Source organism: Triplophysa rosa, linkage group LG13 (genome assembly GCF_024868665.1).
Source record: "Triplophysa rosa linkage group LG13, Trosa_1v2, whole genome shotgun sequence".
Lineage (NCBI taxonomy): Eukaryota > Metazoa > Chordata > Actinopteri > Cypriniformes > Nemacheilidae > Triplophysa > Triplophysa rosa.
The window spans coordinates 22,367,389-22,380,485 of NC_079902.1; the positions used below are offsets into that span (position 1 = coordinate 22,367,389).

At 41.8% G+C, this 13,097-nt stretch overlaps 1 protein-coding gene across 2 annotated transcripts in view; it reads left to right on the plus strand.

Moving 5' to 3' along the window:
- spock1 (SPARC (osteonectin), cwcv and kazal like domains proteoglycan 1) overlaps nucleotides 1-12,719 on the plus strand; it is a 107,758-nt gene extending 95,039 nt beyond the window's left edge. For both annotated transcript variants that reach the window (XM_057349734.1, XM_057349736.1), the window contains 5 exons: nucleotides 5,533-5,649; nucleotides 5,759-5,980; nucleotides 6,336-6,398; nucleotides 6,657-6,794; nucleotides 8,528-12,719. In XM_057349734.1, the coding sequence (XP_057205717.1) occupies nucleotides 5,533-5,649; nucleotides 5,759-5,980; nucleotides 6,336-6,398; nucleotides 6,657-6,794; nucleotides 8,528-8,715 (728 nt within the window). In that variant the 3' untranslated portion in view covers nucleotides 8,716-12,719. The remainder of the gene's footprint in view (nucleotides 1-5,532; nucleotides 5,650-5,758; nucleotides 5,981-6,335; nucleotides 6,399-6,656; nucleotides 6,795-8,527) is intronic.
- The last annotated feature ends 378 nt before the right edge of the window (nucleotides 12,720-13,097 follow it).

The window sequence follows — 13,097 nt, forward strand, 5'->3', positions numbered from 1 at the left end:
GCAAATGTTTAGTCTGTGATCTGTTGGCCTGATTTCTGTCTAATTAAACAAGACTAAATCCTGTCTGTTTTGCCCCTTTTGGCAAGCTGAAGTCTCAGAGTGCATTTAAAACGCACTTTTAGTAATGTATAATATACAGTCCTGAACTTTAACACACACACACACTGTAAAGGATGAGAACACCTCCACATAAAGGCTCATGAAAGCTCTTATTAAATATGATTCACAGCTTCAGACACGGGCGCGGTCAGTGAAACTGAGAGAGATACAGCACAAAATCTGTCTAATTTAACTACATAATGATAATAAATGATCACACTGCATCACTCTGTGTGTGTGCAGATCATCAAAAAAAACTGGAGTGTACAATCAATGCAGAGACTTTAAAGGACCTTGAGCGGATAAAGCTCTGTCATCACTTACTCGTCCTCGTGTTGTCTGAAATGCATATTGACCTTCTCTCCTCTGTAGGACACAACAGCAGATGTTAAGCAGAATGTTGTCTTTGGTCAATGAAAGTAAACGTACAGAGCCCGCACATGACATAGAGAAAACAAATTGTGGTGAATTAAGCGTTTGTGCCTGTGATTTATTAATATGTGAACGTGTTTTGCTGAGAAACATTGATGTTTTACAAATCACAAGTGTTAAACAAGGAAGGCAGGACTGTGATGGGAAAGTGTTCACAAAGCGGAAGATAAATAAAATCAATAAACGAACAGATTTATCTAAAACGAGGGAATGAATTAATAAAACGTGAGCACGATTCACCTAAAACATAGAAATAAATTGTGGAAATGAGTTTGTATTCGTGGACACTATATGATCTTTTTCACGTGTCATGTGCGGTACTCGGTATAAATAAGGACTGATGCTGTCAAGCTTAAAAATAAAAACTGACATGTGTACAGTTTTTTGAAGAATATGAGGAACTTTAATGGTGTTTTTCATTTCAGTTCACATCCCTGATACACGAACCCATAACTTCTGTACTGTTATGACAGCGCTTTACCAACTGAGCAATAAAACAAAAATGTTTAAATAATAGCCATAGTCATTGTCAGAAAAGAGGAGTCTGAACTGCTAATGAACTTCTTTTACAATCTAGAAATAACATCTATACTTAGTGACAAATTTTTCATTTATAGGTGTACTGTCCCCTCAACTAAAGTTATTAAAATAATCTCTCTCTCCCAAACTCTCTATGTGACTATATGACACAGTATAATGTGTTGCACTCTTATTGCTGAGGCAGCAGAGAGAGAGAATGACAGAAGCGTTTGTGTGAGCTCATGTCCTGCTGTTAATCACTCTGAGAGATCAGTTTCTGGGAGGAACTACTAATATCTGCGTCTGTTTGAATTAAACGTGTTCGCTTATAATGGAGTGTGTGAATGTTCCCGCTGCTGTTAGCGATTATCTTTAACAGAGGCAGAGGACGGCCGTCCCGGAGATGAGAGTCAGCAGTTATCGCGCACGTTCGGCTGCGTGCCGGAACAATCAACGCCTGACAGCCGAGTCCTTTAATAACGCCGATAGCTCAACATGCCAGCGCAGAGAACTCACCTGTCAATCAAAGACAGAGGAGAGGAAATGTCTCAAGGTTTTGGATGTAGAGTTTTGTGGAGTCATTTTAAGTTTAGTATGGTTTGATTTCTCCTGTTTCTCTCTTTCTGGTCAGTGTTTCACAATGATTCTGTGATCTAGCAGCAGTGCGTACAGAGCGTTACAGAAAGAGAGAAAACTTTGGCGGTGTGTGTTTGTGTTTGTTATTGATAGACTGAGCTGAAGGAATAATATAAACTTTCCTTTCAGATCTGGTTATTAATCTAAGAAACAAGGACATGTGGAGCGTGCGTGCGTGCGTGCGTGCGTGCGTGCGTGCGTGCGTGTGTGTGTGTGTGTGTGTGTGTGTGTGTGTGTGCGTGCGTGTGTGTGTGTGTGTGCGCATGGAAAGTCATTTTCCTGCTGACACTCAAACTTTCAGAATGTTCTGCTCTTGCTGGATTTTAGTGGACTCCACATGTTTCTGTCAAAAAACTACAACAATACAACACACCTGAAATACTGCAGCTTAACAACACACACACACACACACACACACACGCACACACACACACACACACACACAGGTTGAGGTGTTGAGATCCAGCTGGATGGAAATATTCTTCTTTTAAAGCTTTGCCAAATTCATCTCAGTCCAGAAAATTTTAAACAATAGGACAGCAATGAATGCATGTGTACACACACACGCGCGCGTACACACACACATACACACACTTTTAAATTAATCACACTGTTGCATGCATGAAGACAAGCTCCTGAAATACTCTTGTTGTATTGTGTGCATGGTTAAACTACAGTAAGATGTGTTGTATTTTAGTGGTTAAACGGCTGTAATTCAGATGTGTTGTGTTGTATAGTGCGTTGTGTTGTGTGCTTAAAAAACATTTAAAAAATGGCTTAGGTGGTCCCCATGAGGAAAACAGCTTATTGCACTAAATGATGTTTATTTGAAAATGTAAAATGGCAAAAAAACTATTCTTAGGTCCCCATAAATGCATAGATGTGTGTGATTATAATGGTACAGTGTCTCTCACTCTCTGTCACTCTCTGTTTGTCTTTCTGTCTCTCTCTCTCTCTCTCTCTCTCTACACACACACACACACACACACACGCTGTCTCTCTCTCTCTCTCTCTCTCTCTCTCTCTCTGTCTGTTGTCTGCTATGATTGAACTCTGTGTGTTGAGCAGAATCTCTCTCTCTCTCTCTCTCTCTCAGCAGATGTAGATTCATGATCTGTGCGTTCAGCAGGTTCATCACTGCAGCACAAACTCACCTCAACACACATCAGCAGACTCGCACTGTTTTCACAGCACTCTATGGTGCTTTACTGCAAACTCTTTACTACACCATCAAACACTTTACTGCACTTCCTCCCTCTCATCAAACTTTCTAAAGTCACAGAACTGCAGTCAAGTGCGCAGCAACTTTGGCCTCATATTATCCATCCATTAAATAACACGTGGGAGTAGATGTGTGCATCCCAAGTTGCAGTACAGAAAAACAGAACGCTAGATTGTTTCCACTGGATTTGGTTTCGGTGTTTTTAACACTTTCATTGTAGGAAAATGATGATAAATGTAAGTGTAATGAAGGTCATGGGTTAATCTTGATGCTAACATGTCCAACCAACACTTATAGTGTGTGATAGAGGGGTCCTAGATTCCCCTGAGACAGGAAGGGGTCCGTCACTCCACCCACCAATTTTTGTACAAGTGTTGTGGGACGGGTTCTGAGTCGGGCTTCAACCGGGGTTGCCCGTTCAATCACTTCTCTCCTTTCTTCTGTTTCTGTGTGTTAATAGTAGGGTTGGGCATCGTTTCAAATTTATCGATTCCGATTCCAAATTCGATTCTGCTTATCGATTCCGATACATAACGATTCTTAGTTTCGATTCCAAAGTGGTGAAAAAGTAATAAAAGTTAAGAAAGATCAAAAATATTTATTTTGTGCCATTAGTTACAGCTGAACACACAAAAATGTGTCCTGTGTGAGCCTTCCTTTCGAAGCGAGGGAGAAGGGGGTCTCACGTGTAGCATCATGTGAAGGTGTTCTGTCGAATTGTCCTACCCTGTCAGATTTTCCTACCGCAGGGCAAGACTTAATATAATCTAAAACACATCGACAAAATAAACAGGTAGGATGATTTTACAATGCAAAATACCCTGTCAGATTGTCCTACCAGCTTAAAATAAACACATAAAATAAATTTACAGCATAAATACTCTGTCAGAAATGGCAGATCAGATTCCCGTAGCAGTATAAAATAAACAGGTAGGATGATTTTATAGCGCAAAAAAGTGGCGTAACATTGATGTGCGCATGACTCCGGCGTTGTCCCCGCACTAGTGTCATCGGCGGCTAATGAAGAGGAGCACTCGGGATGCGCAACGCATCAAACACGGTGCATTCTTGTAATTCGATACGATGAACGCAGATGCTTTGCCATATTGCTGGTGACACCCGTCTTGCAACATAATAGTTTGTCACAATAATTACACTTAGCTTTGTCTTTTTGTGATTTCGCAAAATGCAGCCACACTTTAGTGTGCCTTCCACGGTCCATCATGTGAACTGACTTTTAGTATTCGAGCGGAAGGTCCTCGCAGATGGCTATGTCAGGTCAGGTGACTCAGGTCTTGACAGATGACGTGAAAATTATGTGACCGTGCGGTCCGGAATCGTTAAGTGCAATCTTATTTGGATTTCTTATGGATCCGATTCCAGAATTGGAATCGAATTTCGATTCCCAACCCTAGTTAATAGTTTTATACATTCGCTCCACCAGTTTCAATAAGAATTTGACACCTGGTTAATCTTCAGCTCTTTCTTATTAAAAAATACATTTTATTAACATCATTCCAGACCAACATGTTCAATGTGGATACACCCCCACACAGAGAGAGAGGCAAATCTCTATAAATCCCTCTTATTGGCTATAACCAATGCTCTTTATGTTTCTTTATGAATAGTGTAAAGCAGAGTTATGATTGGAATACAGAAAACGCACACACAAGGAAATGAATGTGTCCATAGCAGAGCGGAGATATCTCTCTTCCTACAGTATAATAGAGGAATTAAACCGCTGCGTTATCATGTCTCTGTTCGGAGGCGTGATTCACACAACTACCAAAATAATACAACACTTTCAGATAAATACACACACGCTTTGATATGCTGATATTTGTGCATTTCTGTGGAACTGATGTGTGTTGTATGTGCGTGCGTGTGTGTGTGTTTTAATCCTCATTAGCTCTATTCTGATGTCTGGGATATTTACATGAATCCTCCATCATAAATCTCACAGTGCGGTTTAGGAGACCGTAATGTCTCACACGTTGCCAAACACGTGACCATATTCAGAAGTGATGTCCATGTAATTGTTTTCATGTAGTTCGTTTGATACAGTCTCTGATACGTGCATGTATTCTGAATGCTCAAATTCTCATTACTGCTCAAAATGTCAAATTGTAGCCCTGCGGCACTTTTCAAAGCGATTTTTGGGCCGGTAGCTTCTCGTAAACGAAGACATGTTAATTCAGGTGGGAATTAAATTACCACGCGGCCCACAGGTTTGTCAAAAACAGTAATCCACAACTGTAATTCGGCAGGTAATTTCCTCCTGGGTCTCGGGAGAAAATCACTGACATTTCTGACGCAGGTGGCAAATAAAATTGCAGTTTCCTGGCATCCCCCGCGATAAACAATTACCATGCGAATAAACCTCGGGATTTTATTCCGCTACAGATTGATAGATTTAAACTGTCGACTTCCCATACGCAAAAAAATCTGCTTAAAATCTCAAACATCCTGTTTAAAAACCATACGATGAAGTCTTTGAGTCACCTGCGTTTCAAATGTTTTCCTAAAAAGATCCCAGTAATTTCAAGTCTCGTCTTGAGAAAGATTTCTCAGCCAGACATATCAAGTCAATGTAAACGTTTGTGTGTTTTTGTGTGTTTGTATAGGCTGCAGTGATGCAGATTTGAGAAGTTTAGCGTCCAGACTCAAAGACTGGTTTGGGGTTCTGCACACGGACGCCAACAGAGACCTCAAAAGCGCAGCGAGCGATTCAGCGCAAGGACGTGAGTGACAGATACTTGGATACAAGAGAGGAATGATGTTTATTTATAAAATATAGTTTTGATCATCCATCCATCCATCTCTCTCTCTCTCTCTCTCTCTCTTCTGCAGGTTTTGACACTAGTATTTTGCCCATCTGTAAAGACTCTCTTGGTTGGATGTTCAACAAGCTGGACATGAACTACGACCTGCTCCTCGACCAATCAGAGCTCAGCGCCATTTACCTGGATAAATACGAGCTGTGCATGCGACCGTTGTTCAACTCCTGCGACTCGTTCAAAGACGGCAAACTGTCCAACAACGAATGGTGTTACTGCTTTCAGAAACCTGACGGTGAGAATGATAAAATCTCACAAATGTTTACTGCACTTCAAATGGACATTCAGCAGATGAGATGAGCAAAGTGTTTTAGAGCAGAAATGTGTCGCTTGTTTTTTTGGGAAGATCACATGAATTTTTCAGTGAAAAGTGCTGCCTGTTTCAAACGCTGTTTTGAGTTACAAAAAGCTTTCAAAAAGCTGTCTCATATTGTGTGTTTAGTAGCTGGTACATCTGGAGTCTTGTTTAACTGGTTATGGTATGACATTTTTTTAATCTCTTTTAGGGTTTTAGTCATTTTTATCACAGCAGTCTCATGCTGACATGTTATCGTTGTGTTTTAAATGTGTGTTTGTGTGTGTTTCTCCAGGCATGCCGTGTCAGAATGAGATGAACAGGCTTCAATCTCACAGCCGAAGTAAGAGTCTGATAGGTCAGTGAGCCTTCTGACTCTCTTTGAACCAATCAACATCAATAATCCTGCACGGACAAACTCAAGTTCTTCAGTTTAAATGTTTATTAATTATTTATGGTGGTATATATTTGTAATGTGGTCACACTCTTCTGTCTTATGTAGTGGATTATAATGGAACAGTGGTTGTTTTATAATGTCAGAGCAGCTTTGATTTGCTAATAGTCAGTGTATTGATCTGTTTCCTTTGTGTTTTAACGCGTGTGTGTCTGTTTGCAGGGCTCTATGTACCGCGCTGTACTGAAGATGGTTATTTTAAAGCCACACAGTGTCATGCCAGTACTGGACAGTGCTGGTGTGTAGACAAATACGGCAATGAGATCGCGGGATCCCGCAGACAGGGCAACCCAACCTGTGGTATACACATACACACACACACGCACACGCACACACGCACACAGACTTTGGTTGACTATCTCCGTGGGGACAGTCCATAGGCGTAATGTTTTTATACTGTACAAACTGTATATTCTATCCCCTATCCCTAACCCTATCCCTAAACCTAAAGATCATAGAACACTTTTTGCATTATTAGATTTGTAAAAAATATTGTTCAGTACAAATTATTAGATTTTTTGCCCGTGGGGACCTCAGTTTTGGTCCCCACGGTGACACGAGTCCCCATGTGTTGGTGTGTATTCAGGTTTAGGTCCCCACCGGGATATACAAACATGAACACACACACACACAACCCAGCCTGCGGTATACACACACATACACACAACCCAGCCTGTCACACACACACACACACACACACACACACACACAAACCCAACCTGTCACACACACACACACACAAACCCAACCTGTGGTATATACACACACAACCCAGCCTGCGGTATACACACAACCCAGCCTGTCACACACACACAAAACCCAACATGTGGTATACTCACACACCAAAACACACAGCCCAACCTGGTGTATACACACACAAAGACACATAACACACAAACAGGCACGCACACAAACCTGTGATACACACACACACACACACACACACACACACACACACACACACAGATATACACAACCCAACTTGTGATACAAAGATAAATATACACACAACCGAACCTGAGGTATACATACTGTATATACAGTATACACACAACCCAGTCTGTGGTATACACACACATACACACAACCAAGCCTGTGGTATACACACACACAAAACCCAACCTGTGGTATACACACACAAACAGGCACACACACTATCCTCTGATACACACACACACACACACAAATATACACTACCCAACCTGTGATACACACACACAAATACACAATCCAGTCTATGATAAACACACACACCACACAACCCAACCTGTGGTACACACACACACACAAATATACACACAACCCAATCTGTGGTATACACACAAACACAGACAAAACCCAGCCTGCGGTATACACACACATACACACAACCCAGCCTGTCACACACACAAAACCCAACCTGTGGTATACTCACACACCAAAACACACAGCCCAACCTGGTGTATACACACACAATGACACATAACACACAAACAGGCACGCACACAAATATACACAACCCAAACTGTGATACACAGAGAAATATACACACACCCGAACCTGAGGTATACATACAGTATATACAGTATACACACAACCCAGCCTACGGTATACACACACATACACACAACCAAGGCTGTGGTACACACACACACACAAACAGGCACACACACTATCCTCTGATATATACACACACACACAAATATACACTACCCAACCCTGTGATACACACACACAAATACACAATCCAGTCTATGATACACACACACACCACGCAATCCAACCTGTGGTACACACGCAAAAATACACACAACCCAATCTGTGGTATACACATACTGTAGCACACACACACAAATACTGACTGGCAGTTGTATATCGTATGACACCTGAAGCTTTATTATTCAACAGTGTTTCTTGACTTCTCAGTCAAATGTACAAAACATCATATTTTATGTATAATGAATGATCTACTTCAGAACACACACACAGACATTCACTAAACACCTTCCCTTTGATCTGCCTCTGTGTGTGTGTGTGTGTGTGTGTGTGTGTAGAGGAAGATCAGGAGACATCTGGTGACTTCGGCAGCGGCGGTGCCGTGATCCTACTGGACGATCAGGAGGAGGAGTCTCAACAACACGGGCGGGGCAGACAGAAAGAGAGACGCGGCCGACTCCACCCCCGTGGGGCGATCGAGGACGACGAGGATGCAGAGGATGACGAGTTGGGCTACGTCTGGTAGCTCCACCCATCTTCCACTGATTAACCAGGGACCCATGTTAAAATGCACAGTTCTGAAGCCATTCCAGCCCCGCCCCCTCAGATGCCCCGCCCCCTCCACTGCGCGGTTTCTCTCCTGTTCCTTTTCTGGATCCAAAGCAGTCCTTGCATTTCTTCCCCACATCATTATCTCTCTCTTTCTCTCTTTCTCTTTGGCTGGCTGTTCATGTCCTGTCCTCTGATCTCCCATGTTTAAACACGCAGATCTTCTGGGACGTTCCTGTGTTCTAGATCACATCTAGTACGGCTGTTTTTGGACCCTAGATTGCGACGGTAGACATGCATGATACGATTTTTCAGGGGGTTGTTTCAAGGTTGGCCGTTCTAGAAGGTTTCTAGAGGTTTAATGTGAAGTTCTCTGTGGCCGTATGCATGAACGCCACCGCAGAACGCAGAAGTCGACATGTGAGACCTGAAGATCAGGCGAGCTCCGATCAGACGCGCTACAAATCTGAAGCTTGTCAGACCTTAATGTTTCAAATCTGTGACGAGAAGCATGAGAAACGTTTTTAACCAACCAACAGCGTAAAACAAGCAGAAGCATTAAGCTGTGATTATTTGTGTTGAGGTTTTTTCATTCTTTTTGCTTTGATTATTTGAACAGACTCGGTGTGTTCAAGTGAGTCCTGCCCTTTGCATTGACTTTCTATGATACATTCATTGGAGATCGAGCGTCTCGGCTCGACAGAATTCAGAAGCAATCAAACGCCTCATCGGCCTGACCTTTTCAAACATTACCGAACGCTTCCGCTCACAGGAAAACAGAAGGCAAATGAAAAAGCTCTCTCCGTGACGGCTGTCGTGGAGTCGTGCTCGCTGGAGAGAGCGCTGCCTCGCGGCTTTGCCTTCCGAGTTTCGAACCGTCAGCACATTTGAAGCGCAGAATACAGAGATTTGTGCACTTGTGAAAAACTGCGTGAGCCCGAGGTGACTTCTGCTTCCCGTAATTCATCTTCTTCAGTTAAACCGAGGGCTGTTTATCAGCTCATGAGATCTCTTTAAAGTCTAAACTTGGATTTTTTCGTTTTGTGGAACTGAATGATTTTAGATGGTCTGTCAAGCTTAAAACTTTAAACGTTGTAAGCACAAGTTCTTGTGTGAAAAATCTGTCATCATTTATTCACATTCAAAATCTGTGGAACACAAAAGAAGATATTTGAGAAATGTCTCTGTGGTTTTGTGTCCATACAATGGAAGTCAACGGGGGTCAATGTTGTTTGGTTTCCAGTGTTCTTCAAAATATCTTCTTTTGTGTTCTGCAGAAGAGAGACAGTCGTACAGGTTTGAAATGGCATGACAGTGACTAAATGATGAAAGCACTTTTATTTTGGGTGAATTTTTCTTATAAAGCGGTTAGCTGCTGTCTGGGTTTACGCCTTCCAGCACTGATGCTGTGACGCTTGCTCAGCTCTACCGTCAATCCCACAATACCCTGCATCAGCCTGCTGCTCGTGCTGTCTGTGAGTCAGACCTGATCAGACCCAAACACTTCAGAACAGTTTAGTGCTGCTTTCAGATTAAACCTGTCTCTCTGACGGTATGAACACACACACACATTTGTCAGTTCTCACCCACGTCAGCTGAGTTCCGAGGCAGCCAGTTCTGCTGCGTGTGTGTTCGCAGGAGGAGACGTTTCGCTCAGTGATTATAGAGGCTGATACAGATGGATTATATGAGGCGTTTTGCACCCAGAGGGGAAGTCTCCTGTGGGATTATGGGTAACAGAGGAAAGAACTGATGGTTTATGACTCCCTCACACCTCTTCTACTGTTCTGTTTCGGTTTCCTCTCCTCAACATGAGAAAATGATCCTTCGTCACAGGGCGGAAGAGAAATTCAATGCACTTATGATTTGAAAACCTTTCATAATGAAATAGTTCACCTTGAAATTAATATTCAGACTTCATTTCCCCATCTGAGCGGCTCTTTTATAATCAGTTAAATAGGGACAGAGTCTCTCAAGTCTCAAAAAGGACATAACACATTAAATGAGAAAAACAGCACTCATCGCGTGTGTTTTGTGTGGGGAACAGAACAACACTTCCCTGCATCCGCAGCGTGCAGATTATTTTGGATGTCATTGTTCTGGTGTAGTGCATGAAGACGTCTTGGTCACCAAATGCTGCTGGTTGGTGCGTGCCTCGTGACAAATTGCCACATTTGAATAAAAGCAAGAATAAGATTCGAGAGCTGCACAGGAGGTAAAAGATATGAAGTAAATAACAGCAATTTCATTTTGGCTGAATGTCCAATTTTAATATCCTAAATATTCTGGGGTGCGTTTCCCGAACAGCGACATAACTCGCTGGTTAACCACCATAGTACGATGCATCGTTTGCGAAACTAACTAGCTACTCGCGACTGTTTCCCGAAAACATATTAGCTTTGTCGCTCATCTGTCGTTTGAACCACGTTGGTTCAACAATATAGTTGATGACGTCACATAGGTGGTGGAGTGATGCCGTCTTCTAATGAATCTGTTCAGAACGATTTAATGTCATATTATTGCTGTAAATAACGTACGCTGCATCTTAAAACTATCTTTGTTATCGTATTTTTGCTCTCTGATGTTTTATTTCACGATATAATTCATTCATAAGTTTCCTCCTACGTCACTCCGCCCAGGGATTCCCCAGGGTCCTAGAGCACGTAGGATCAAGAGCATGCGCACTTTTCAAAAAACAGCGCTTCTATTTTCTTGACAAACTAAAAGATGTAAAATTGAATTTGCATATATTTAGAATGATGGATGTAGAATGCACTGCATGTTGCTTGCTTACTTTGCTTTAAAGCATGATGCATGTAAGTCTACATGTCATGATATCAAGGAACTATACTTCTAACCACAGCTCTACACCTGTAGTTCCAACCACGCAACTTTGCGATGCTGCTTGCGATTGATCGCTGGAACGATGGTTTCGGGAAACATTTAAATCATTGAACTATGCTGGAACGGCGGAACTTGCGACCATAGTTGGCTAACCATGCTTTTGGGAAACGCACCCCTGGTCAGGTAAAAGGCCCATTCACACCAAGGACAATAACTACAAAGATAGTTCTCACTTTCTGTTTTTGAATCTCTCAGATGATATCAGTGTCATGAGCTCAGTATATGTACAGTAAGTGACAGTATCATACCATTATGCTGGACCATCTAAACCATGACCTTTGAGGTGACCTCTCCCCTCCTCTAGTGCTGCTGTGTGTCTGATGCCTGGCCTGCAACTGTAACCCTCCATTCTTTTGTCCCGTCTCTGCCTGCTTCACTCTTGTACAAAGGTGCAATAAAAGCTTCGATACAGATGTTTTTTCACACACAAACACACACACACACCTGCAGCTACAGATTACAAACAGATTCGATGGCCATATTTGCAAGAGTTTCCTTTGTTAATCCTCTATATTTTTTACTCTGTAAAGACAATAATTCATGTGTAAAAAAGCGAAAAGAAAAACGCTGAATGTTCAACTTGGAGATGTAATGTAATGATGTCATGTGGCTTTGTCCATTTGCCTTGCCTGAGTCTGGATGTGTAAAAGCCCTCCTGTCCTCCTGACTGTAGTGTAGATGTCTCTCTCTCTCTCTCTCTCTCTCTCTCTCATCCACTGATGTGGGCAGGTGGAGGACCACGTGTTGAGCCCTGTTTTCACAAGTGGTCAACTGCAGTGACACGGTTCTGAAAGTTCATACACGCTCAGGTCAAACACCAGCACCAGTTCAGTGGAAGAGATGTCTCACTGTCTGTCTCTCTGTTCTCATGTCTCTCTCAACGCTTTGTCTAATTTCCCTGTTTTTTTCTCCTCCTGATCGAGTCCAGGTGGAATGTTCATGTTTTGGGCTGATTCGTTAGCTCTGTTTTTGTTTGACTTTTGCTTTTGTTTTCTTTGTTTGTTTTGTTTTAACTGTAAGACGGTTCCTTGAGAAAATGTTTGTCTGAATAAAACTGGAGTTTGTCGTCATCCGGTACTTCCCTGTGTCCGCACATGTCTTTTCCCCGGCCGGGTCAAATGAGTTTACATTGCTGAGTTTACAAGTTTCAGGTCTTGTAAAATTTAAATTAACTACAATAAATAAGAAATATTTAATTTTACATTCTTTGACTTTGGTTACATATGAAGAGTTTTATAAAACAATTCAAAAATCATGTTTTTTATTATGTTATCATGTTTTTATTGTGTTAGTCAGCTGTATTTTTTATTTATTATGGCTTAAATCTAAACAAACCATCTGCGGTTTGATTGATATTAATTGGAATGCACAATAAAAAAACATGATTTTTGAAAAGTTTCTCATTTTGGAACCAAACTCTTCATATAATTATACCTGATTTTATTTGAAATAAGG